General features: G+C 49.8%; 1 protein-coding gene across 2 annotated transcripts in view; it reads left to right on the top strand.

Annotated features, from left to right (window-relative positions):
• PNPLA8 (patatin like domain 8, phospholipase A2) overlaps positions 1-24,797 on the top strand; it is a 106,045-nt gene that overhangs the window by 27,725 nt on the left and 53,523 nt on the right. For both annotated transcript variants that reach the window (XM_073573281.1, XM_073573279.1), the window contains exons 3-5: positions 470-619; positions 11,017-11,168; positions 11,413-11,507. In XM_073573281.1, coding sequence (XP_073429382.1) covers positions 470-619; positions 11,017-11,168; positions 11,413-11,507 — 397 coding nt within the window. The remainder of the gene's footprint in view (positions 1-469; positions 620-11,016; positions 11,169-11,412; positions 11,508-24,797) is intronic.

Genomic DNA, 24,797 nt, shown 5'->3' with positions numbered 1-24,797 from the left:
CACACTGTCAAGATTCTCCTCTACTCCCGTTATATTTTTCTTCATGTTCATGAGAAGCAGATGAAAAGAAAGTGTTTGACCACAGCATGCAAATCGCATAATTTTTGGTCATATGAAATGGACTGGAATCCTGACATCGTGCATATTGTGCACTCCCGAATCGCCAGTCTACAGTCACACAGAATGACTGCGTACATTTATGCTCAGACTGTAAAAACCCTTTTAAGAAAGTCTACATCTAGCTATGAGAAGATCATATTTTTAATTGTAACATTTTTTCATTCCTCAACTGGAAGTTTTGTGAACTTCACTGGATCCAATGAGTGTTATTTTGGCCACAGATAGTCCTGTTGTTCTCCAGTGCTGCAGTATATGTCAACACCTATAGGATAAAGCTCTTATTTTGACTGAGTGGGGTTGCTGATATGCAGAGGGAGGTAATGGATCTATCTTACTGTGTTACATCTAGATTATTGCACGTGTGAGCGTTGATAACAGAACAAGATCTCTAGTTCAGTCCCTGAAAAGAGCTTCGGACCGAAGATTATGCATCAATCGGGTTGAAGAGTTGAATTGTCACCTTCTGGAGTTTCCTGAAACCAGGGGAGTCGCAGTTAAGGTATGAAGTGACTGTGTATTATCCGTTTATTCCGTGGGTCTGTGCACAGATTTATGAATCTGATATTCCTTTAATACTGGATTAAAGGACCATACTTATTGATCAAACATTGGCTACATCTGCTATTTTTTTGCAGAATTGACCAATGTTTGGTGTATGGTCACATTTCGAAAGTCCTTTTCATTGAGTAGATCTAGAAGTGTAGCCGGTGTCATTGAAAACTTTCTTCTGCCTTCTGACTTTTTGGGTAGTTTTTGATAGTCCTATGCGAGCGTTACTTTGCTAGTAAATCTAACTCATGAAATTAACTAGCTTCTGGAAGGGGGTTAACTTGCTGTCTACAGAATTGGCAATGAATGGGCTGATGGGTGTCCCTATGCTTTTGTTGGCCCCTTTTTCTTTCTGTATACAGCTACATCCCCTGCTAGGTAGGCCTTTGTGAGATATATATATATATCTATCTATGTGTGTGTATACTAGCTGAAGAGCCCGGCGCTGCCCGGGCATAGTAACTAACTGTGATTAGTTATAGCAAATTATAATTATCCTCCATCCCACAGTCCCATGCCCATATACCCATCATACATATCCACGATCCCATAGGCCCGTGCCCATATACCCATCATACATATCCTCCATCCCATAGTCGGGTACCCATATACCCATCACACATCCTCCATCCCATAGTCCCATGCCCATATACCCATCATACATATTCGCCGTCCCATGCCCATATACCCATCATACATATTCGCCATCCCATAGTCCAGTGCCCATATACCCGTCATGCATATCCTCCATCCCATAGTCCAGTGCCCATATACCCATCACACATCCTCCATCCCATAGTCAACCATTATGACATCATAGTGAGCGGCGGGGCTTGCAACCTATGATGACATCAGCGTCGCCATGGCAATCATTATGTCATACATACACACAGACTTTTTCCCCATTTTGTAGATAGGGACAAAATTGTTTGGTGAATTAGAACGCTCGGGGTTAAAATTTCACCTCACAACATAGCCTAGGACACTCTCGGGGTCCAGACGTGTGACTGTGCCAAATTTTGTGGCTGTAGCTGCGACGGTGCGGATGCCAATCCTGGACATACACACACACACACACACACTTGAGCATATAAAATATATATATATATATATATATATATATATATATATATATATATATATATATATATATAATCTCAAGCTTGATAAAGATGGGTCTCCGTCGAAACGTCGCCACCTGAGGATCAGTAGATTATCCACTTTTTTCACATTTAATTTGGAGTGCTGCCTATTTTTCTTGATTTATTAACTCAGTTGTTTGGACACTGCTGAATAGGTTCTGCACCAACTGTATAATTTTGGCAGTGCTGCCCTTTTTTTTTATTTATATTTTTATATATATATATATATATATATATATATATATATATATATATATATATATATATATATATATATATATATATATATATATATTTCTCTATATCTCTGTCATGCACAATTATACATTGCCCTGCTGTACATATACGCGGGTCTTCGGGAAGCTCCGTGATATGTCCGTTCTTACATAAAGCCTCATTTACACACACAGAGGTAGCAGTGTGACCGAGAACCATCCGTGGAATCGGCAGGGATGGTATATAGCAGATATTGGTAACATTAAGGAAGGGTTGAGCAGGACCCGTGTATCTGTCATGTGGGTGTCATTCAACTTCCCTCTCCACACACTGTCCTGAAGACAAACAAAAGAAGGCAATCCAATAAGTTATTAAAGTGTAACCTTACTCCTATGTTGCCAGCTAAGCTGGAGAAAAGTTGTCACCTTCATTTGTTGTTGAGCACAGCTATAAGGCTATGTCCAAACTGTCAGCAACTGGCAGCGCTTTGGATGCAGCACATGTCCCAGTGCGCCAGTGCACGCATAGAGAACATGTGATTTCTTGAAATCCCCTCCACTATGTTGTAACTTCTGGATGCTGCATATGTACGCAGCGTCCAACCCGTAGCGTTGGCTGACTGTGGGAACATACCCTAAGGAATGGACCACCAAATGAATAACTGTGCCACTAGAAATACAAAGCACTAAACCTGCAAAATGGGGCGCAGAATAAAAAAAATATTAGGTACATCAATATTAAAATTCACGCTTAAAAACGAGGAGCATGTCACGCACAGAACTGGAGACCACTAGGTCTGCTTGTCGTACACTTCAGAGAGGTGAGAAGGCAGTCATCTGTTTTCCCCAGGTCTTATGAAATGTATCCTGGCACCCCCTTTTTACATATGTAAGCCTGTGCACTACACTATTCACTTTGCATATCCACGTATCTCCTGAACATCTTTTAGGATATTTCTAGTTTAATGTAACTTTTTCTGCAACATGTAGCAGTATTTTTCTCCTTCGTCTCATTGGGGGACACAGGTACTGTGGTGTATGCTACCGCCATCTGGAGGCTGACACTAAGTAAACAACACAAGGTTAGCTCCCCTGCCGCCGCATACACCCTCGCACCGATTACGGGCGGAAACCAGTTTTTTTTTTTTCCTTCCTTTACCATGAAGATAAGACAGGGGCGACGGCCCCTATTGAAAGGGGCCAATCTCCCCAAACCAACAACGGGCGAGCACGTGTTGAGTATCGTCTTCACGTATCCTTTCCAGCACCGAGGGACATATCTGGGCCATTTTCCCCAGACATCTATTTTTGTTGTGCTATGAAGATAAGACAGGGGCAACGGATCCTATTGAAAGGGTCCGATTTCCCCAAACCATCAACGGGCGACCACGTGCAAGTGTCCCTCCACGTATCCTCTCCCGCGACGTGGGACATTATGCCGGACTTAGCCCTGACCACCCCTAGGTATGGAAACCATAGGCTGCACAGAGGCACAAGACTAGTCCGTGCGGCCCCCACTGCTCCACCAACTCTAGACGGCGGTGCTGCAAGGCGGCGGACGGTCCCTCTCCTCACCCCCTGAAGGGTTAGATGGAGCTAGGGTGCCTGCACCGTCCAGGATATCGCCCCCCCCCTTCTACCTGGGGTCCGGATGGTGTGGAGGAGATGGTCGGGGAGGGCCCTGCGATGTCCGGGGCCGGCGCTAGTCAGCGATGGATCTGGCGGCCAGGTGCAGGAGGTTCAGCGCTGCGCGTCCTTCCTTTTCTCGGCCGCCCTTCCCCCCCCTCCTCGCCTCTCCTCGCCTCTCCTCACGATGGATTGCTGCAGTGGCGGCGGAACAGACGCGGCTTCGGCCTTAGGGTGCGGTGCCCTAAACGCCCGCTGCCACCCCCGTCCCGGGCGGATACTAAAAATCCAGACCGCGGCCGGTGGTAGGCCGCGGCCGGAAGTCCCGCCCTTCGGGCGCGATGTCACGTCCGGCAGCCCGCCCTCCGGCCTGGGCGGGCGCCGGATAAAATTGAGGCCCCGGATTCATGGCAGCATAGGCCGTGGCCAGAAAGCAGCGGTCAGGCAGCCCTCAGCAGTGACCGACACCAGCGTTTGCAGCAGGAGAAGCAGCGGGGGGACACATGTCCGGGTAAGTGCGGTCCTGACCGTGGGTGGCAGCCAGGCCTACTCCCCCTCCACAGGCCCTAGTAAGGCAACATTAATGCCTGGTGGACACAATATGGCTGGGAAAGGGAAGGCACACACGTTCCTTTACGCTGCATGCATCGCTTGTAGGGCGTCATTTACGCGGACACAGGGCAATAAATTATGTGAAGCCTGCGACTCCGAACGTGCCCAGGAGCCCTCCCCCGTGATCGAACCCGGGAATTCAAATCCTCCAGAATGGGCCTTGTCCCTATCACAATCTATGGCTTCGCTAACAAAGGCAATTGAGTCTCTTCATGCCCCAGATAGGAGCAAGGATAGTGGCTTGCTGATCTGGGAGGGGTCCTCCGCCTCACAGGACCCTCCGGCCTGCAGGGACCGCTCTCACTCCAGATAGACGCAAAGGAAACGAACCCTTATGGCGTCGCCCGGCCCATCAGGTGCCTCAGCATCAGTAAGTTTGGCGTCACGCTCGCCTTCACCAGGTGTTGGGAGCGGGCAGAGTTCAGACTATGACTCGAACGAGCCACTGGACCTGGATATCCCGGAGTGCCGGGAAACAGATAACAGCCTCATTGATGCCGTTAATCAGACAATGAGAGTTGAGGATGACGTCGCTTTGGCCTCAGGCCATAAGGTATCCTTTAAGCTGGCTAAGCGACCGCAGAGAGTGTTTTGGCACTCACCCAGAATTTGAGGACATAGTGCAGCGTCACAGGGAATGGCCGGATAGGCGTTTCTCGGGGCAGAAAACGATAGAGGCAAGATATCCGTTTGCCCCGGAGCTCCGTAAGAAATGGGCAGAATCCCCAGTGGTGGATTCACCGGTGTCACGCTTGGCCTCGAGATCCTTGTTATCGGTACCTAGTGGTGCTTCTATCAAGGACCCCACGGGTTGGCTCATAGAAGGATTGGCTCGCTCAGTTTTTGAGGCATCAGGTTCAGCACTCGCTCCCTCGTTCGTAGCCAAGGCCATGATGTCATGGTCAGACTCATTTGGCAAGGTCTTGCAGGATAGAGACCTGCCAGCAGAGGTAGCAGAGATTGCGAGTCAAATCGCGATGGCCGGTGACTACTTAATTAACGCTTCCTTGGATGCGGCCGCAAATGCGGTAGCCATTAGGAGGGCCCTATGGTTAAGAACTTGGCGGGCTGATTCAATTTCCAAGAAGTCTTTGACTTCCCTGCCTTATCAGGGTGGCCGTTTATTCGGAGAAAAGTTAGACTGGCTCATCTCCGACGCTACCAGGGGAAAAAGCAGCTTCCTCCCGCAACAAAATGTCAAGCAATCGTTTCGCCAGCCTCAGGCTCGGTTTCGGGCCTTTCGCAACTCCGGGAGGATGGCAACGGCCAGCTCTGCCTCTCCAGGGCGTTCCAACCAGGATAGGGAGCGACAGTACTCATATAGAGCCAACCCATTGTAGAGAATGCCTGCTCGCCAGCCCAGGGTGAGGGGAGCCAGGGCCCAGAGACCCTCAGCCAAATGACTCGGAGCACTTTTTAGGCGACATCGGCAGAGTGGGCGGCCGCCTGCTCTGCTTTCACCAGGTCTGGGTCACGATAGCACACAATTCATGGGTGGCGGAACTTGTGTCCGCAGGTCACAAGATAGAGTTTTTCAGGTTTCCCCCAAAACGATTTTTTCTGTCCCGACTTCCCAAAGTGGAGCCCCGGGCAAGGGCGTTGCTAGGGGCCATCAACTCACTCCAGCGCAACGGAGTCATTATTCCCGTACCAGAGCACGAGAGGGGGCAGGGTTTTTATTCCAATCTGTTTGCGGTCCCCAAAAAGGACCTGAAGCTCCTGAACAGGTTCATCAGTATCAAACATTTCAGAATGGAATCTCTCTGTTCACTTACACTCACTGGCCACTTTATTAGGTACACCATGCTAGTAAGGGGTTGGACCCCCTTTTGCCTTCAGAACTGCCTCAATTCTTCGTGGCAGAGATTCAACAAGGTGCTGGAAGCATTCCTCAGAGATTTTGGACCATATTGACATGATGGCATCACACAGTTGGCGCAGATTTGTCGGCTGCACATCCCTGATGCGAATCTCCCGTTCCACCACATCCCAAAGATGCTCTATTGGATTGAGATCTGGTGACTGAGGAGGCCATTTGAGTACAGTGAACTCATTGTCATGTTCAAGAAACCAATCTGAGATGATTCGAGCTTTATGACATGGCGCATTATCCTGCTGAAAGTAGCCATCAGATGTTGGGTACATTGTGGTCATAAAGGGATGGACATGGTCAGCAACAATACTCAGGTAGGCTGTGGCGTTGCAACGATGCTCAATTGGTACCAAGGGGCCCAAAGAGTGCCCAGAAAAAATTCCCCACACCATGACACCACCACCTCCAGCCTGAACCGTTGATACAAGGCAGGATGGATCCATGCTTTCATGTTGTTTACGCCAAATTCTGACCCTACCATCCGAATGTCGCAGCAGAAATCGAGACTCATCAGACCAGGCAACGTTTTTCCAATCTTCTACTGTCCAATTTCGATGAGCTTGTGCAAATTGTAGCCTCAGTTTCCTGTTCTTAGCTGAGAGGAGTGGTACCCAGTGTGGTCTTCTGCTGCTGTAGCCCATCTGCCTCAAAGTTCGACGCACTGTGCGTTCAGAGATGCTCTTCTGCCTACCTTGGTTGTAACGGGTGGCAATTTGAGTCACTGTTGCCTTTCTATCAGCTCGAACCAGTCTGCCCATTCTCCTCTGACCTCTGGCATCAACATGGCATTTCCGGCCACAGAACTGCCGCTCACTGGATTTTTTTTCTTTTTCGGACCATTCTCTGTAAACCCTAGAGATGGTTGTGCGTGAAAATCCCAGTAGATCAGCAGTTTCTGAAATTCTCAGACCAGCCCTTCTGGCACCAACAATCATGCCACGTTCAAAGGCACTCAAATCACCTTTCTTCCCCATACTGATGCTCGGTTTGAACTGCAGGAGATTGTCTTGACCATGTCTACATGCCTAAATGCACTGAGTTGCCGCCATGTGATTGGCTGATTAGAAATTAAGTCTTAACACACAGTTGGACAGGTGTACCTAATAAAGTGGCCAGTGAGTGTATATCGGCCATGGGACAAGGGGAATACTTGGCCTCGATCGACATACAAGATGGCTACCTGCACATCCCCATTTTTCCATCGCATCAGAGGTTTCCGCGGTTTGCCAGCCGACATTTCCAGTTTGCAGTGCTGCCTTTCAGACTAGCCACCGCTCCCAGAGTATTTACAAAGGTAATGGCAGTCGTGATGGCCGTCTTTCACTCGCGGGGCATAGTCGTCTTGCCATACCAAGACGACCTCTTGGTCAAGGCCCCTTCATTTCGGGCATGCGAGGAGAATGTCAGTATCACACTGGATATCCTCTCCCGCTTAGGATGGTTGGTCAACAGGAAATAATCATCCCTTGTCCCAGCTCAGAGGATTTCTTTTTTAGGGATGATTTTCGACACCTCCCAAGGGTTGGTAATTCTCCCTTAGGACAAGGCGCTAGCGCTCCAGCAAGGGGTCCAGAAGCTTCTGCGACCAGTCCCGCACACCATTCGGTTTGGGATGAGAGTGCTAGGGAAGATGTGGCGGCAATAGAAGCGATTCCGTTTGCCCAATTTCATCTTCGCCCCCTACAGCACGCGCTCTTATCATCTTGGGACAGGAACCCGTTCACGCTCGATCATCGATACCGGCTATCCTCGCAGGTCAGACGGTCTCTGGAGTGGTGGACGAGGATGTCCTCCCTTCTGCATGGTAAACCCTTTCCCCCAGATCACTGGCTAGTAGTGGTTTTTCGTCACCACACAGGGACGATGGTCGCTGCGGGAGGCACGTCTCCCGATCAACTTGTTGGAAATACGAGCAGTTCGGCTGGCACTGCAGCATTTTCAGCACCTTTTAGCAGGGCGTCCGGTCCGGATTCAACTGGACAACGCCACGGCGGTGGCTTACGTAAATCACCAGGGGGGCACACGCAGCAGAGCAACCATGCGCGAGGTAGGACACGTGCTCCACTGGGCCGAAAGGAACCATTCCGTGATATCGGCCGTCCACATTCCGGGCGTAGAAAATTGGGCGGCGGACTTCCTCAGCCGGCAGGGTGTCGCGGCGGGGGAATGGTCGTTGCATCCCGAGGTCTTCCAGCAGATTTGCCAACCTTGGGGGACTCCGGATGTGGATCTGATGGCATCCAGAGTGAACGCCAAGGTGCCCGTGTTCGTCGCTTGGTCTCGAGACCCGTGTGCGATTGCGGTGGGTGCGTTGGTTCTGCCATGGAACCAGTTTCCCCTTCCATACTTGTTTCCCTCGCTGCTCCCGAGGGTCATCAAGAAGATCAAAGCAGAAGGAGTTCCTGCAATTCTGCTGGCCCCAGACTAGCCCCGTCGGGCTTCGTACGCAGATCTGGTGCATCTGCTCGCCGACGTCCCATGGCGACTACCAGATCTTCTGACCCAGGGTCCGATCTTCCACCCGAACTCAGAGGCCCTGTGTTTGATGGCATGGCCGTTGAATCTTGGATCCTGACTCAGGCAGGGTTTAGCCGTAATGTGGTAGCCACAATGATTAGCGCCCAGAAGGCGACCTCGGCAAAAATTTACCATCACACCTGGAAAATCTTCTTTGCTTGGTGTCGGGATCGTGGTTTTTCTCCACTAACTTTTTCGATTCCCAACATCTTGGAGTTTCTCCAGTCAGGCCTAGATTCAGGTTTGGCCCCGAGGTCCCTTAGGAGACAGCGGCTTTGTCCATCCTATTTCAGTGAAAAATTGCTACCAATATGCAGGTGAGGACTTTCATCCAGGGAGTCTCCCACTTGGTGCCGCCCTATAGGTTGCCCCTGGACGCCTGGGACCCTTAATCTGGTCCTGAATGTTCTGCAGGAGGCGCCTTTTGAACCGCTCCAAGAAGTTCTGTTGTCGTACCTTTCCCGGAAAGTAGTGTTCTTGGTAGCTGTAATTTCCATTAGGCGAGTCTCTGAGTTGGCGGCCTTGTTCTGCCGTGCACCGTTTCTCACCTTCCACGAGGATAAGGTGGTGCTCAGACCAGCTCCCCCTTTCTGCCGAAGGTCGTGTCCTCTTTCCACTTTAATGAGGATATTGTCTTGCCCTCATTCTGTCCGGCGCCAGTACATCGCGTGGAAAAAGCTCTTCACACGTTAGACCTGGTGAGAGCACTCAGAAGGTACATGGCGCGGACGACATCCTTCCGTCAGACGGACACGCTGTTCGTGCTCCCTGAGGGGCGCAGGAAGGCACTCGCAGCCTCAAAGTCGACCATAGCCAGATGGATCTGTCTAACGATTCAGGAAGCCTACCGCATCGGGGGCGCTGGTCCCAGCAGGGATCAGAGCACACACTACTCGAGCGGTGGGCGCTTAGGCACCAGGCTTCGACGGAACAAGTGTGCAAGGCAGCAACCTGGTCCAGCCTGCACACGTTTACCAAACATTATAATGTCCATACTCAGGCTTCATCAGATGTGAGCCTGGGTAGAAGAATTCTCCAATCGGCGGTGGCGCACCTTTGAACAGGAGGTGCATGTAGCTTGGATCGGTGAGTCATTCTCCCACCCAGGGACTGCTTTAGGACGTCCCACAGTACCTGTGTCCCCCAATGAGACGGAGAAACATGGATTTTTGTGAGTACTCACCGTAAAATCCTTTTCTCCGAGACGCTCATTGGGGGACACAGCACCCACCCTGTTAGCCAAGGTTGGCTCTAGTTTATTTAATTAATACGCATTTTTCTTGTTGATGTCAGGGTGGATCTTTTCCAGACATATTGTTATTTGCGTTAAGGCTGTTTCTCGTTGTTCTCCGACTGCTTTTGCACTAAACTGGTTTCCGCCCGTAATCGGGGCGAGGGTGTATGCGGCGGAGGACGAGCTAACCTTGTGTTGTTTACTTAGTGTCAGCCTCCAGATGGCGGTAGCATACACCACAGTGCCTGTGTCCCCCAATGAGCGTCTCAGAGAAAAGTATTTTACGGTGAGTACTCACAAAAATCCATGTTTTTGCAGGGGACTTTTCCATCAGTCCAAACAGACAGGCCTTGGGATGTATGATTCTTGTAGCACCTACCTGAGTTTCCTTAAAATACAGAACGTTGTGCCAATAGTTTTTGAGTACCGAACACTCCCAGAACATATGCATTACTGTTCCATCACCTTTACACATCTCAGACATTATGCAGATCCCAACCTGCCCATTTTATACAGCCGTGAGGGGGGTAGAAAAGATCCTGCTGAGGAACTTGACCTTCTATCAGTTCATCCTGAGCACTGCCAAGCAGGTGACAAGGGCTATCAAGTATACAACTGCTGTTATCTTCATCGATATTAAGCAAACTTAGAGATGAAAGTGGATATAAATCCAGCACTACTGAGGATCCCGAGTACTATAGGTGACCAGTTTTATTTGTCAATACGTTTCGAGGTAATCCTACCTCTTCGTCAGGATAAACCACAATGATCAGGTTTTATATATACTCTCACCTCCAAGTTAGATCTGCTTCAGCCATTTTTCTTTCAAGTTAACAAAGGGGTTGTCGCAAGCACCCCCCAGACAAGCAAATTCCTTTTTTACTTTTTCCTTTGTAATCCGGATAAGACTCCATTATGTTTGTCATTCCAGTTTTTATCTACACATCTTCATCGATACTAGATTTATCCTCCCTTCATTGCTGCAAAATTTCAAGCTAGGCGCTTATAAAAGTTGAATGGTGGGTTTAGCAAGGCAGCTTAACATGGTGAGGTTAAGAGGTATCGCCAGTCCCCCAAACTTTGTTCCACAAATATTTAAGTTTAACTTATTTTTCTTGTTAATTTTAGGAAAAGGCCATTCCTTATTTACTGCGACTACGGCAAGCACATGATGAAACCCTCCGAGCTGCTGTAAGAGAAGCGTTGGCACTGATTGGCTACAATGACCCAGTTAAGGGCAGAGGAATTAGGGTGCTCACCATCGATGGTGGGGGAACCAGGTAAACCTGTTACTGACTTGTACTACTCAACACAAAGCTAAATAAAATACAATAAAATTCCTTTTGTCTTTCATCTGGTAAGTTTGCCACCACAGCAGTGCAGTATACTGTGGACTATACTCTGTCTCTCCTAAATTTTGTAAATCACATGATATACACTTTTTTTTTTTTTTTATACCTGTGCTTCCATTGGGCTTCAGACTGTGGCTTTCTGAATTCTTTTCCTCCCACGTTAATTTTGCAGAGGAATTGTAGCACTACAGACATTACGGAAGTTGGAAGAACTGACTGGGAAGCCAGTGCACGAGCTGTTTGATTACATCTGCGGTGTCAGCACAGGTAAATTGATATAAAGTTTAGATTTTTACTGGCACCGAGGGCTAGTCTCAAGTTTGGAAGTTATCCGTGATCCATGGTGTAAAGGATCACTTTCAGACGGATAGAACACTCAAAAATGCTGAGAATTGTGTCTCTGAAGAACCCCTTGTGAATGGAGAAGTGTTCGATAATGCGCATTGCTGAAGACCAGTTGAGCCCTGCACTTGAGTCTGTGGATCCAGGCTGATCTCCTTGCAAGATGACACATACACACACGTGTGGTTGATCATGGGCACTGTCCTCCATTCATTCTTATGGGAGTGCTGAAAACAAGCCAAGCGCAGGACTCAACTATCTCCAGCAGTTGCATTATGAATGAACTAGCTGAAGAGCCCGGAGTTGCCTGGGCATAGTAACCAACTGTGGTTAGTTATAACAAATTATAATGATTATATTGCACATAAAAACCGTGCATCTAATCCTATTCTGTATGATACTGACTGCTGAGCCATGTATCTAATACTATTCTGTGTGATACTGTGTGCTGAGCTGCGTATCTAATCCTATCCTGTGTGATACTGCCTGCTGAGCCATGTGTCTAATCCTCTCATGTGTGATATTGACTGCTGAGCTGTGTATCTAATCCTATCATGTGTGATACTGGGTTCCCCCTGCAGTCTGTGTCAGAGGGTGGTCTGTGTTGGCATGGTAATAAATTGTGTTATTTCCAGCTTTACAGAAGGACGATAACACCATAGAAATGATAAGAATAATAGGCCTCAGTTACCACAACTGTCTACAAAGAAAACTGTTGCTGATAGCAACCAATCACCGTTCATTTTTCATCTTTTAAACAGCTCTGGGACAGTGTGGCGAGTTTTGAGTGGCGAATTTTGTGTTTCGATTTTTATGTGGTGAGGTTGGTGTATGTGTGGTGAAATGTGTGCTGAGGGTGGTATATGAGTTGAAGCACGTGGTAGTGTGTGGCGCATTTTGTGTGTGTGTTCATATCCCCGTGTGTGGTGAGTATCCCATGTCAGGGCCCCACCTTAACAACTGTACGGTATATACTCTTTGGCGCCATCGCTCTCATTCTTTAAGTCCCCCTTGTTCACATCTGGCAGCTGTCAATTTGCTTCTGTAGATAGGGGCAAAATTGTTTGGTGATGGAACGCGCAGGGTTAAAATTTCGCCTCACAATGTAGCCTATGATGCTCTCGGGGTCCAGACGTGTGACTGTGCAAAATTTTGTGGCTGTAGCTGCAACTGTGCAGATGCCAATACAAACACTTTTTCCCCATTATGTAGCTAAGGGCAAAATTGTTTGGTGAATTGAACGCGCGAGGTTAAAATTTTGCCTCACAACATAGCCTATGACTCTCTAGGGGTCCAAGCGTGTGACTGTGCCAAATTTTGTGGCTGTAGCTGCAACGGTGCGGCTGCCAATCCCGGACATACATACATACACACACATTGAGCTTTATATATTAGACTAGCTGAAGAGCCCGGCGTTGCCTGGGCATAGTAACCAACTGTGGTTAGTTATAACAAATTATATTGCACATCAAAACATTTCACATCATATATTCAACACTACAGATTTGCAACACAAATTAACTAAACCAAGGTTCCCCAACTCCAGTCCTCAAGACCCACCAACAGGTCATGTTTTCTGGATTTCCTTAGTATTGCCCAGAGGTGATAATTGCATCACCTGTACAATACAAGGGAAATCCTGAAAACATGACCTGTTGGTGGGCCTTGAGGACTGGAGTTGAGGAACACTGAACTAAACGATTACCCAAGTATCCTCTCCTGTGTGATACCTTCTGCTGAGCTGTGTATCTAATCCTATCGTGTGTTACTGACTGCTGAGCAGTGTATCTAATCCTATCCTGTGTGATACTGACTGCTGAGCCGTGTTTCTAATCCAATCATGTGTGTTACTGACTGCTCAGCCGTGTATCTAATCCTATCCTGTGTGATACTGGGCTCCCCCTGCAGTCTGTGTCAGAGGGTGGTCTGTGTTGGCACGGTAATAAATTGTGTTATTTCCAGCTTTAAAGAAGGACGATAACACCATAGAAATGATAAGAATAATAGGCCTCAGTTACCACAACTGTCTACAAAGAAAACTGTTGCTGATAGCAACCAATCACAGCTTTTTCATCTTTTAAACAGCCCTGGGACAGCGTGGCGAGTTTTGAGTGGCGACTTTTGTGTTTCGACTTTTATGTGGCGAGGTTGGTGTATGTGTGGTGAAATGTGTGCTGAGGGTGGTATATGTGTTGAAGCACGTGGTAGTGTGTGGCGCATTTTGTGTGTGTGTTCATATCCCCGTGTGTGGTGAGTATCCCATGTCAGGGCCCCACCTTAGCAACTGTACGGTATATACTCTTTGGCGCCATTGCTCTCATTCTTTAAGTCCCCTTTGTTCACATCTGGCAGCTGTCAATTTGCCTCCAACACTTTTCCTTTCACTTTTTCCCCATTATGTAGATAGGGGCAAAATTGTTTGGTGAATTGGAACTTGCGGGGTTAAAATTTTGCCTCCCAACATAGCCTAGGACACTCTCGGGGTCCAGACGTGTGACTGTGCCAAATTTTGTGGCTGTAGCTGCGACGGTGCGGATGCCAATCCCGGACATACATACATGCATGCATGCATGCATGCATGCATGCATGCATACATACACACACTTGAGCTTTATATATTAGATATGAACGCCTTATCGTGTCTGTCTGTAACCGATATCGCGGGCCGCTGATTGGTCGCGGCCGCCAGGCCCGCGCCAGACAGCAATCAATCAGCGACAGGCGCAGCTGTTTGTAATGGTAAGCTGCGCCTGCCGCTGATTGGTCGCGGCCGCCAGCCGCGACCAATCAGCGGCAGGCGCAGGCCTTAATCTGTAAAAAAGAGAATTAAAATAAAAAAAAGTTATTCTCACCTTCCGACAGCCTCCTGTTTTCTTTCCACGCGCCCGGCCTTGCGTTCCCAGTAATGCTTTGCGGCTTAGACCGCTGATGACGTCACTCTCGCGAGAGCGAGAAAGAAGACCGACGTCACTCTCGCGAGAGCGAGAAAGAAGACCAACGTCATCAGCGGTCTAAGCCGCAAAGCATTACTGGGAACGCAAGGCCGGGCGCGTGGAAATAAGACAGGAGGCCGTCGGAAGGTGAGAATAACTTTTTTTAAAATTTTTTAATATTTTTGTACTGGGCCGCGGCAGTGATTGGTCGCGGCTACAGGGCCGCGTTGCTGATTTGTCGCGAACAGAGGGCCATGACGCTGATTGGTCGCGGCTACACGGAAAGGGGGGTGAGGGGACCATGCATACCAGGAAAGGCGGGTGAGGGAACCATGCATACCAGGATTGGGGGGTGAGGGAACCATGCATACCAGGATTTGGGGGTGAGGGGACCATGCATACCAGGATTGGGGGGTGAGGGGATCATGCATACCAGGATTGGGGGGGTGAGGGGACCATGCATACCAGGATTGGGGAGTGAGGGGACCATGCATACCAGGATAGGGGGTTGAGAGGTGGCATGCATATCAGGATAGGGGGTTGAGGGGTGGCATGCATATCAGGATTGGGGGGTGAGGGGACCATGCAAACCAGGATAGGGGGTTAAGGGGACCATGCATACCAGGATTGGGGAGTGAGGGGACCATGCATACCAGGACAGGGGGTTGAGAGGTGGCATGCATATCAGGATAGGGGGTTGAGGGGTGGCATGCATATCAGGATTGGGGGGTGAGGGGACCATGCAAACCAGGATAGGGGGTTAAGGGGACCATGCATACCAGGATTGGGGGGTGAGGGGACCATGCATACAAGGATAGGGGGGTGAGGGGCCCATGCATACCACGAAAGGGGGGTGAGGGGACCATGCATACCAAGAAAGGGGGGGGTGAGGGGACCATGCATACCAGGAAAGGGGGATGAGGGGACCATGCATACCAGGATTGGGGGGTGAGAGGACCATGCATATCAGGAAAGGGGGGTGAGGGGACCATGCATACCAGGAAAGGGGGGTGAGGATACCATGCATACCAGGATTGGGGGGTGAGGGGACCATACATACCAGGAAAGGGGGGTGACGGTGAGCATACATACCAGGATTGGGGTGTGAGAGGACCATGCATACCAAGAAAGGGGGTGAGGGGACCATGCATACCAGGATAGGGGGTGAGGGGACCATGCATACCAGGATTGGGGGGTGAGAGGGCCATGCATACCAGGACTGGGGGGTGAGGGGACCATGCATACCTCAAAAGGAGGGTAAGAGGACCATGCATACCAAGATTGGGGGGGTGAGGGGACCATGCATATCAGGAAAGGGGGGTGAGGATACCATGCATACCAGGATTGGGGGGTGAGGGGACCATGCATACCAGGAAAGGGGGTGAGGATACCATGCATACCAGGATTGGGGGGTGTGGGGAACATACATACCAGGAAAAGGGGGGGGACGGTGAGCATACATACCAGGATTGGGGTGTGAGAGGACCATGCATACCAGCAAAGGGGGGTGAGGGGACCATGCATACCAAGAAAGGCGGGTGAGGGGACCATGCATACCAGGATAGGGGGGGTAAGGGGACCATGCATACCAGGATTGGGGGGTGAGAGGACCATGCATTCCAGGATTGGGGGGGTGAGGGGACCATGCATACCCCGAAAGGGGAGTAAGAAGCCCATGCATACCAGGAAAGAGAGGTGAGAGGACCGTGCATACCAGGATTGGGGGGTGAGAGGACCATGCATTCCAGGATTGGGGGGTCAGGGGACCATGCATACCCCGAAAGGGGAGTAAGAAGACCATGCATACCAGGAAAGAGAGGTGAGAGGACCATGCATACCAAGAAAGGGGGGTGAGAGGACCATGCATTCCAGGATTGGGGGGTCAGGGGACCATGCATACCCCGAAAGGGGAGTAAGAAGACCATGCATACCAGGAAAGGGGGGTGAGGGGACCATGCATAACAGGATAGGGAGGGTGAGGGGACCATGCATACCAGGATTGAGGGGTGAGAGGGCCATGCATACCAGGACTGGGGGGTGAGGGGACCATGCATACCCGAAAAGGAGGGTAAGAGGACCATGCATACCAAGATTGGGGGGGTGAGGGGACCATGCATATCAGGAAAGGGGGGTGAGGATACCATGCATACCAGGATTGGGGGGTGAGGGGACCATGCATACCAGGAAAGGGGGTGAGGATACCATGCATACCAGGATTGGGGGGTGTGGGGAACATACATACCAGGAAAAGGGGGGGGGGACGGTGAGCATACATACCAGGATTGGGGTGTGAGAGGACCATGCATACCAGCAAAGGGGGGTGAGAGGACCATGCATTCCAGGATTGGGGGGTCAGGGGACCATGCATACCCCGAAAGGGGAGTAAGAAGACCATGCATACCAGGAAAGAGAGGTGAGAGGACCATGCATACCAAGAAAGGGGGGTGAGAGGACCATGCATTCCAGGATTGGGGGGTCAGGGGACCATGCATACCCCGAAAGGGGAGTAAGAAGACCATGCATAACAGGATAGGGAGGGTGAGGGGACCATGCATAACAGGATAGGGAGGGTGAGGGGACCATGCATACCAGGACTGGGGGGTGAGGGGACCATGCATACCCCAAAAGGAGGGTAAGAGGACCATGCATACCAGGATTGGGGGGTGAGGGGACCATGCATACCAGGAAAGGGGGGTGAGGGGACCATGCATACCTGGATAGGGGGGTGAGGGGACCATGCATACCAGGAAAGGGGGGTGAGGATACCATGCATACCAGGATTGGGGGGTGTGGGGACCATACATACCAGGAAAGGGGGTGACGGTGAGCATACATACCAGGATTGGGGTGTGAGGACCATGCATACCAGCAAAGGGGGTGAGGGGACCATGCACACCAAGAAAGGGGGGTGAGGGGATCATGCACACCAAGAAAGGGGGGTGAGGGGACCATGCATACCAAGAAAGGGGGGTGAGGGGACCATGCATACCAAGATAGGGGGGTGAGGGGACCATGCATACCAGGATTGGAGGGTGAGAGGACCATGCATTCCAGGATTGGGGGGTGAGGGGACCATGCATACCCCGAAAGGGGAGTAAGAAGACCATGCATACCAGGAAAGAAAGGTGAGAGGACCATGCATACCAGGATTTGGGGGTGAGAGGACCATGCATTCCAGGATTGGGGGGGTCAGGGGACCATGTATACCAGGATAGGGGGTTGAGGGGTAGCATGCATACCAGGATTGGGGGTGAGAGAACCATGCATACCAGGATTGGGGGTGAGGGGACCATACATATCAGGATTGGGGGGTGAGGGGACCATACTGTCATGTCGGACGCTGTTCACACCACAGCGTCCGGCAGGCAGAGGTAGTTCCACCTCCAGCCACTATAGCCTCAGTGGCACCGGCTTGATCTTCAGGCTCTCGGGGGTTAATCCTGCTGGAGACCAGGTTGGAAGGTTAGTCACGCCCACGGTCTTTAAATAGTCATACTGGCATATGGGCGTCGCCGATTATAGCTTGTGTTTCATACCAAGTGGTTCCGGTCTGGAGTGGAGGTGTTGCAGAGAGAGAGAGATTCGTATCTGGTGTCGTATGATCCGTCGTTATCCTTTCTCCTTCCCATATTTGTGTTTAGTTGTGCCCTGTTCACATTACTGTATATTCCTGTGTGTGTGCGCGGCGCAGTGCAGTTTAAGTTCTCCCTGTCTGTCATTATTTGTGTGGGAGCTTTGGTGGTGTGACTCCTCACTGGGTGGAGGGTGGAGGGTTAAGTGCAGGGCTGAGCAGGAGATAAGGAAAGGTCAGAGGCTCAGGCATTTGCACCTTCAGCAAAAACCCTGGGTTGAGGGTCAGACAGGGTTTTCCCTAGTTATAGGGACATCACAGGGGCCCGGGAATTACAGCCTTAGTTGAACTAAGCCCCCGTGACATTATAATCGGCCCACATTTTTTCAGGAGTCCATGGATCCATTAGATTCCATAACCCGCCAGTTGGCGGCGCTGTCCTTACAGGTCTCCGAGTTGAAAGGGGCAGTTCAGCAGCAGGGCCTGGTAGTAGCAAAGGTGCAAACGGCATCTGCAGGTATCGGTGCAGAGCCGAAGTTTCCGCTGCCAGAACGATTTTCAGGCGATCGCAGCAAATTTGTCGTATTTCGGGAGGCCTGCAAATTATACTTCCGCATGCGGCCAATATCCTCAGGTAATGAGGCCCAGCGAGTAGGGCTGGTGTTGTCATTACTGAGTGGTGACCCCCAAGCATGGGCATTTTCCTTACCAGCTGACTCTGCTACATTTCATTCGGTCGATAATGTTTTTTCTGCCCTCGGGCTCATTTACGATGACCCTGACCGACTGGCTTTAGCGGAATCTAAAATCCGCGCCCTCCGCCAGGGGGAGCGCTTGGCAGAAGACTATTGTTCGGAATTTCGCCGCTGGGCTGTAGACACACAGTGGAATGACCCAGCACTGCGGAGCCAGTTTATTCATGGGGTATCAGGGAGGGTGAAACAAGCCCTCCTGATGTATGAGACTCCGGCATCATTGGAGTCTGCCATGAGTTTGGTGATACGTATTGATCACCGTTTTCGTCAGGGGGCACAGGAGACGCTACCTCTGGGGGAAAACAGAGGTGCAGGTGTGGTTGAAGTAGATGAGTCCCCTGAACCTATGCAGATTGCTGGCGTGGCACAGGTTCAGCCTCGCGCTCCGGGATTCCGGAAGCCCGGAGCATGTTTCTACTGTGGTAAAGGAGGTCATTATGTTAACGTTTGCCCGGTACTACCTAAGAGGGTCACACCGGCGGAAAACTGTTAAGCTCAGAGGGTATGGAGGAGACCCAACTGAGCGTATGCATATCCTCCATGATGGTATCTCAATGTATGCTCCCTGCCAAGGTTATTATCGCCGGCAGAGAGCTACCTATATCAGTGTTTGTGGATAGCGGTTCCGCCACCAATCTCATAGATGAGGAGTTTGCACACACCGCCGGGTTTAAGATCGAAAAACTTCCTCACCCCATACAGGTGGTGACCATTAATGCTGTTCCCCTCCCTCAAGGGGAGATTACTGAGTTTGTGGCAGAGGTGAAACTCCACATTGGGGTCCTACATTCTGAGTCGGTTACATGTAGGGTCCTCCGTAATCTCCCAGCTCAAATGGTCCTGGGTTTTCCATGGCTGTCCAGGCACAACCCGGTAATTGATTGGAAAACTCAGGACATAGTACAATGGAGTGGTTTCTGCCAAGACAATTGCTTGGCCACATGTGTGTCCGCCGTGACGCCCAGCCTGCCGGAGGCTTTGCAGGATTTCGCGGATGTTTTCTCTGAGAAGGGTTGCTCAGAACTGCCTCCACATAGAGCCTATGACTGTGCGATTAGGATAAAACCCGGGGCCAAATTACCTAAGGCCAGGATGTTTAATATTTCTGGTCCTGAGAGACAAGCTCTGAAAGACTACATCGCGGAGAGTCTGAGCAAAGGTCACATCCGGCCTTCGTCCTCGCCTGTAGCCGCGGGGTTTTTCTTCATTAAGAAGAAAGATGGGGGGTTACGCCCGTGTCTGGATTTCCGAGAGTTAAACCAGATTACTATCCGTGATCCCTACCCAATGCCTTTGATCCCGGATTTGTTCAACCAGGTAGCGGGGGCGAAATGGTTTTCCAAGCTGGACCTCAGGGGGGCGTATAACCTCATAAGGGTCCATCAGGGGGATGAGTGGAAGACGGCGTTTAACACTCCTGAGGGTCATTTTGAGAGTCTGGTTATGCCGTTTGGGTTGACCACCGCGCCTGCCGTTTTCCAACATTTTATTAATGATGTATTTGCTCATGTCCTGGGGAGATTTGTGATTGTATACCTGGATGATATCCTCATTTATTCTAGCGATCAGGACACTCATTTGGAGCATGTTAGGCAGGTGTTACAGTTGCTCCGGGAGAACCAGCTCTATGCTAAGCTGGAAAAATGTTTATTTTTTGTCCAGGAGTTGCCCTTTTTGGGATATATTGTGTCCGCAGCCGGTTTTAAAATGGACACCGCTAAGGTGCAAGCGGTGCTGCAATGGGAGAGGCCTGGAGAGTCTGAAAGCACTCCAGCGGTTCCTTGGGTTTGCGAATTATTCTAGGAAATTTATAAAACACTCTTCGACTGTCGCCAAACCGCTCACGGACATGACAAAAAAGGGTGCCGATCTGGCGAACTGGCCTGAGGTGGCTATACGTGCATTTGAGCGTCTGAAGAATAGTTTTGCTTCAGCCCCCGTTCTGGTGCAACCAGACGTGTCTAAACCTTTTGTGGTAGAGGTTGATGCGTCGGAGGTGGGAGTGGGGGCAGTACTGTCTCAAGGCTCGTCCTTGAGCGAGATGCATCCATGCGCCTACTTCTCCAAGAAGCTGTCGCCGGCCGAACGGATTTATGATATCGGCAACAGGGAGTTGTTGGCCATCAAACTGGCTTTTGAGGAATGGCGACACTTCTTGGAGGGGGCGGCTCACCAGGTCACAGTTATCACCGACCATAAGAATCTGCTCTACCTGGAGTCGGCCAAGCGTCTGTCTCCTAGGCAGGCTCGCTGGGCATTGTTTTTTACTCGTTTCAATTTTCTTGTGACGTACCGTCCTGGGGCTAAAAACACCAAGGCGGATGCTTTGTCTAGGTGTTTTCCGGGGGGAGAACCTCGGGAAGAGCCGGTACCCATCCTCCAGAAAGGGGTAGTGGTCTCGGCTCTCACGACTGAGGTAGAGGCGGAGATTGCCGAGGCCCAAGAGGAGGTACCACCAGGTCTTCCCGCCAACAAATCATTTGTACCCCTGCATCTTCGGCTTAAGGTGTTGAAGGAACACCACGATTCGGTACTGGCTGGTCACCCAGGGGTGAAGGGCACCTTAGAGCTGGTATCGCGTCGTTTCTGGTGGCCCAAAATCCGGCAGGACGTGGTCTCGTACGTGGCAGCTTGCATCACGTGCGCTAGGGCTAAGTCACCCCGAACCCGTCCTGCTGGCACGCTACAGCCTCTGGGGGTACCCAATAGGCCATGGACAGAAATCTCCATGGATTTTATCACTGACTTGCCAGCCTCGGCAGGGAACACGGTCATCCTGGTGGTGGTTGACCGTTTTTCAAAGATGGCGCATTTTGTGGCGTTGTCTTCTTTGCCCAATGCTAAGACGTTGGCTCAGGTATTTGTGAAGGAGGTGGTCAGACTCCACGGAGTACCGTCTGACATAGTATCTGATAGGGGTACGCAATTTGTGGCGAGGTTTTGGAAAGCTTTTTGCTCAAGGTTGGGGATCAAGTTGTCACATTCATCGGCGTTTCATCCACAGTCTAATGGACAAACTGAGCGCATGAACCAAAATCTAGAACCGTATTTACGATGCTTTGTGTCCGACAACCAGGAGGAGTGGTCTACTTTCCTTCCTCTGGCCGAATTCGCGTTAAATAATCACCGCCAAGAGTCATCAGGAGAGTCTCCATTCTTTTGTGTGTACGGTCAACATCCTCAGTTTTGTACCTTACGTCAGGGTGACTCCGGGGGTGTCCCGGAGGAGGATCAGCTAGGAGCCCAATTGTCATCAGTCTGGAGGCGGGTGAAACAGCGTTTGTTGAGCATGAGTGCCAGGTACAAACGGGTGGCTGACAGTAGACGCGTGCCAGGTCCGGACCTGTGTGTGGGTGAATGGGTGTGGTTAGCTACGAAGAACATAAAACTCAAAATCCCATCTTTAAAACTGGGTCCAAGGTTTATTGGGCCTTTTAGGATTTCTGCCATCATTAACCCAGTGGCTTATCGGTTGGAACTTCCTGCGGTGTACAGAATACATAACGTTTTTCACAGGGCTTTATTGAAAAAGGTGGTAGGCTTGGTGGACACGACGCCGATGCCACCTCCAGTCATGGCGGATGGCGATTTAGAGTTCGAGGTCGCCAAGGTAGTGGACTCTCGAGTAGTACGCCGTACTCTTCAGTATTTGGTGCACTGGCGGGGGTATGGTCCGGAGGAGAGGTCTTGGGTTCCAGCCTCAGACATACATGCGGATCGGCTGGTCAGTTCTTTTCACCGTCGTCATCCGGACAAGCCGGGTCCTATGAGTCTTGAGGGCCCTGGGGTCCCTCGTAGAAGACGGGGTACTGTCATGTCGGACGCTGTTCACACCACAGCGTCCGGCAGGCAGAGGTAGTTCCACCTCCAGCCACTATAGCCTCAGTGGCGCCGGCTTGATCTTCAGGCTCTCGGGGGTTAATCCTGCTGGAGACCAGGTTGGAAGGTTAGTCACGCCCACGGTCTTTAAATAGTCATACTGGCATATGGGCGTCGCCGATTATAGCTTGTGTTTCATACCAAGTGGTTCCGGTCTGGAGTGGAGGTGTTGCAGAGAGAGAGAGATTCGTATCTGGTGTCGTATGATCCGTCGTTATCCTTTTCTCCTTCCCATATTTGTGTTTAGTTGTGCCCTGTTCACATTACTGTATATTCCTGTGTGTGTGCGGCGCAGTGCAGTTTAAGTTCTCCCTGTCTGTCATTATTTGTGTGGGAGCTTTGGTGGTGTGACTCCTCACTGGGTGGAGGGTGGAGGGTTAAGTGCAGGGCTGATCAGGAGATAAGGAAAGGTCGGAGGCTCAGGCATTTGCACCTTCAGCAAAAACCCTGGGTTGAGGGTCAGACAGGGTTTTCCCTAGTTATAGGGACATCACAGGGGCCCGGGAATTACAGCCTTAGTTGAACTAAGCCCCCGTGACACATACATATCAGGACTGGGGGGTGCATTATTATTAAATCTTCAAAAATAAACTGCATATATATTCTAGAATACCCGATGCGTTAGAATCGGGCCACCATCTAGTATATTAGATGGAGCTGAAGTTTGCGTGATTGACCACCGCTCAACTTTAGAGCCATGGTTGTTAGGATCACTGGGGTCTCAGCAATCAAGTTCTCCGTGATAGGGAAGATTTTTCCCATCTGGTGAATAGCAGATATCTCCAAATTTGAGAATACCCCTTTAATTACCATTTATCTTGCTGTATCTGGAAACTGATTGTTTGTATCCTCTTCACGTCCTGTGTTCATATATGCATTGTTGGACACTTGTAGATAACCTTATTAGGTGAACTATATAAACTATATAGCCTCAGCTGTCAACCTCTATCTTCTACCCATCTAATCCAAGGATTGTGGTATCGCCACTTTTTTTTCTTTTTTTTTGTTATTTCGGCATGCTGCCCCACTCATACACTGGCCGCAGAGTTGTAGTTGTCAAAACACACACACAACAAGAAATTCATTTTTTTCCTTTATGAAAGCATTTCCAATCTGTTCTGAGACAGCAGATTGATAATCTTGCAGTCGGTGTAGCAATATTGGAGGGAGGACATAAACCTTCCCTTTCCTTTTTTTCTCTATGGAGAAAATTTACTTCTACTCTGTGGGTTTTTTTGCCTTCCCCAGGATCAACAATGCAGAACAGCTGCACTAAAAATAGGCTGAACTAGATGGACATAAGGTCTTCCTTCAGCCTTCAAAACTATGTTACTATGTTACATCAATCAATGTAATGGTTCTGCCCTTGTCCAGCATCAGTATCTCATAAAATAATAATTGCTTACAGTATACCCTGATCAAACAAACTTGCCATAATCATATGTCAAGAGAGTGTGTTTTATTATGGATGGGTGATTCAGTGCCAGCAGTATCATAACATTGCAACCTCTTCTGGCTCAAAGGCCTCAGCAGTAGAATGAACTAATCCTAAGGGCTGCAAAGCGTATTACCATTTAACACATTAATGCCATGGCACAAATAATGTGTCACAGATGTCTGATGAGAGGTAGTTTGGGCAGAGGTGTGGGCACCTATTGGGAAAATGAGGGGTCTTCTCCATGGTTCACACTTGAGAATGAAGAAAACATGCATGTGGCTCCGTCTATCAGGTTTATGTCAGTTGCTGAATTTTATACCATTTCCATAAACTGTTGTGAAAGTAGCCACTGGCGTGCATGACCATCTCCTGTACTCTTTTGGAGTGTCACACAGGGGTCAGGAATACAGATGACCAAACACTACGCTAAGTAGTATTTGCTTGCCCCTGCTCACACGCTGTGCTTAATGACTCTCCAAGATGTAAAATACACATGAACCCCAGCTTGTCTGTAATTTGGTGATTGGAGGTCTGTTGTGCACCCCTGCCATAAGGCATTGTAATTGTCACACCAAGTTTACATCTGCATAGAAACATAACACTTTGCATTATTATGTTATACTGTCATTGGTATCTGAA

This window comes from Dendrobates tinctorius, unplaced genomic scaffold (genome assembly GCF_039654945.1).
Source record: "Dendrobates tinctorius isolate UK_male_01 unplaced genomic scaffold, ASM3965494v1 ptg000035l, whole genome shotgun sequence".
Taxonomy (NCBI): domain Eukaryota; kingdom Metazoa; phylum Chordata; class Amphibia; order Anura; family Dendrobatidae; genus Dendrobates; species Dendrobates tinctorius.
Note: the sequence above shows the minus strand (reverse complement) of the source record. Positions and strands in the feature narration are given on the sequence as shown.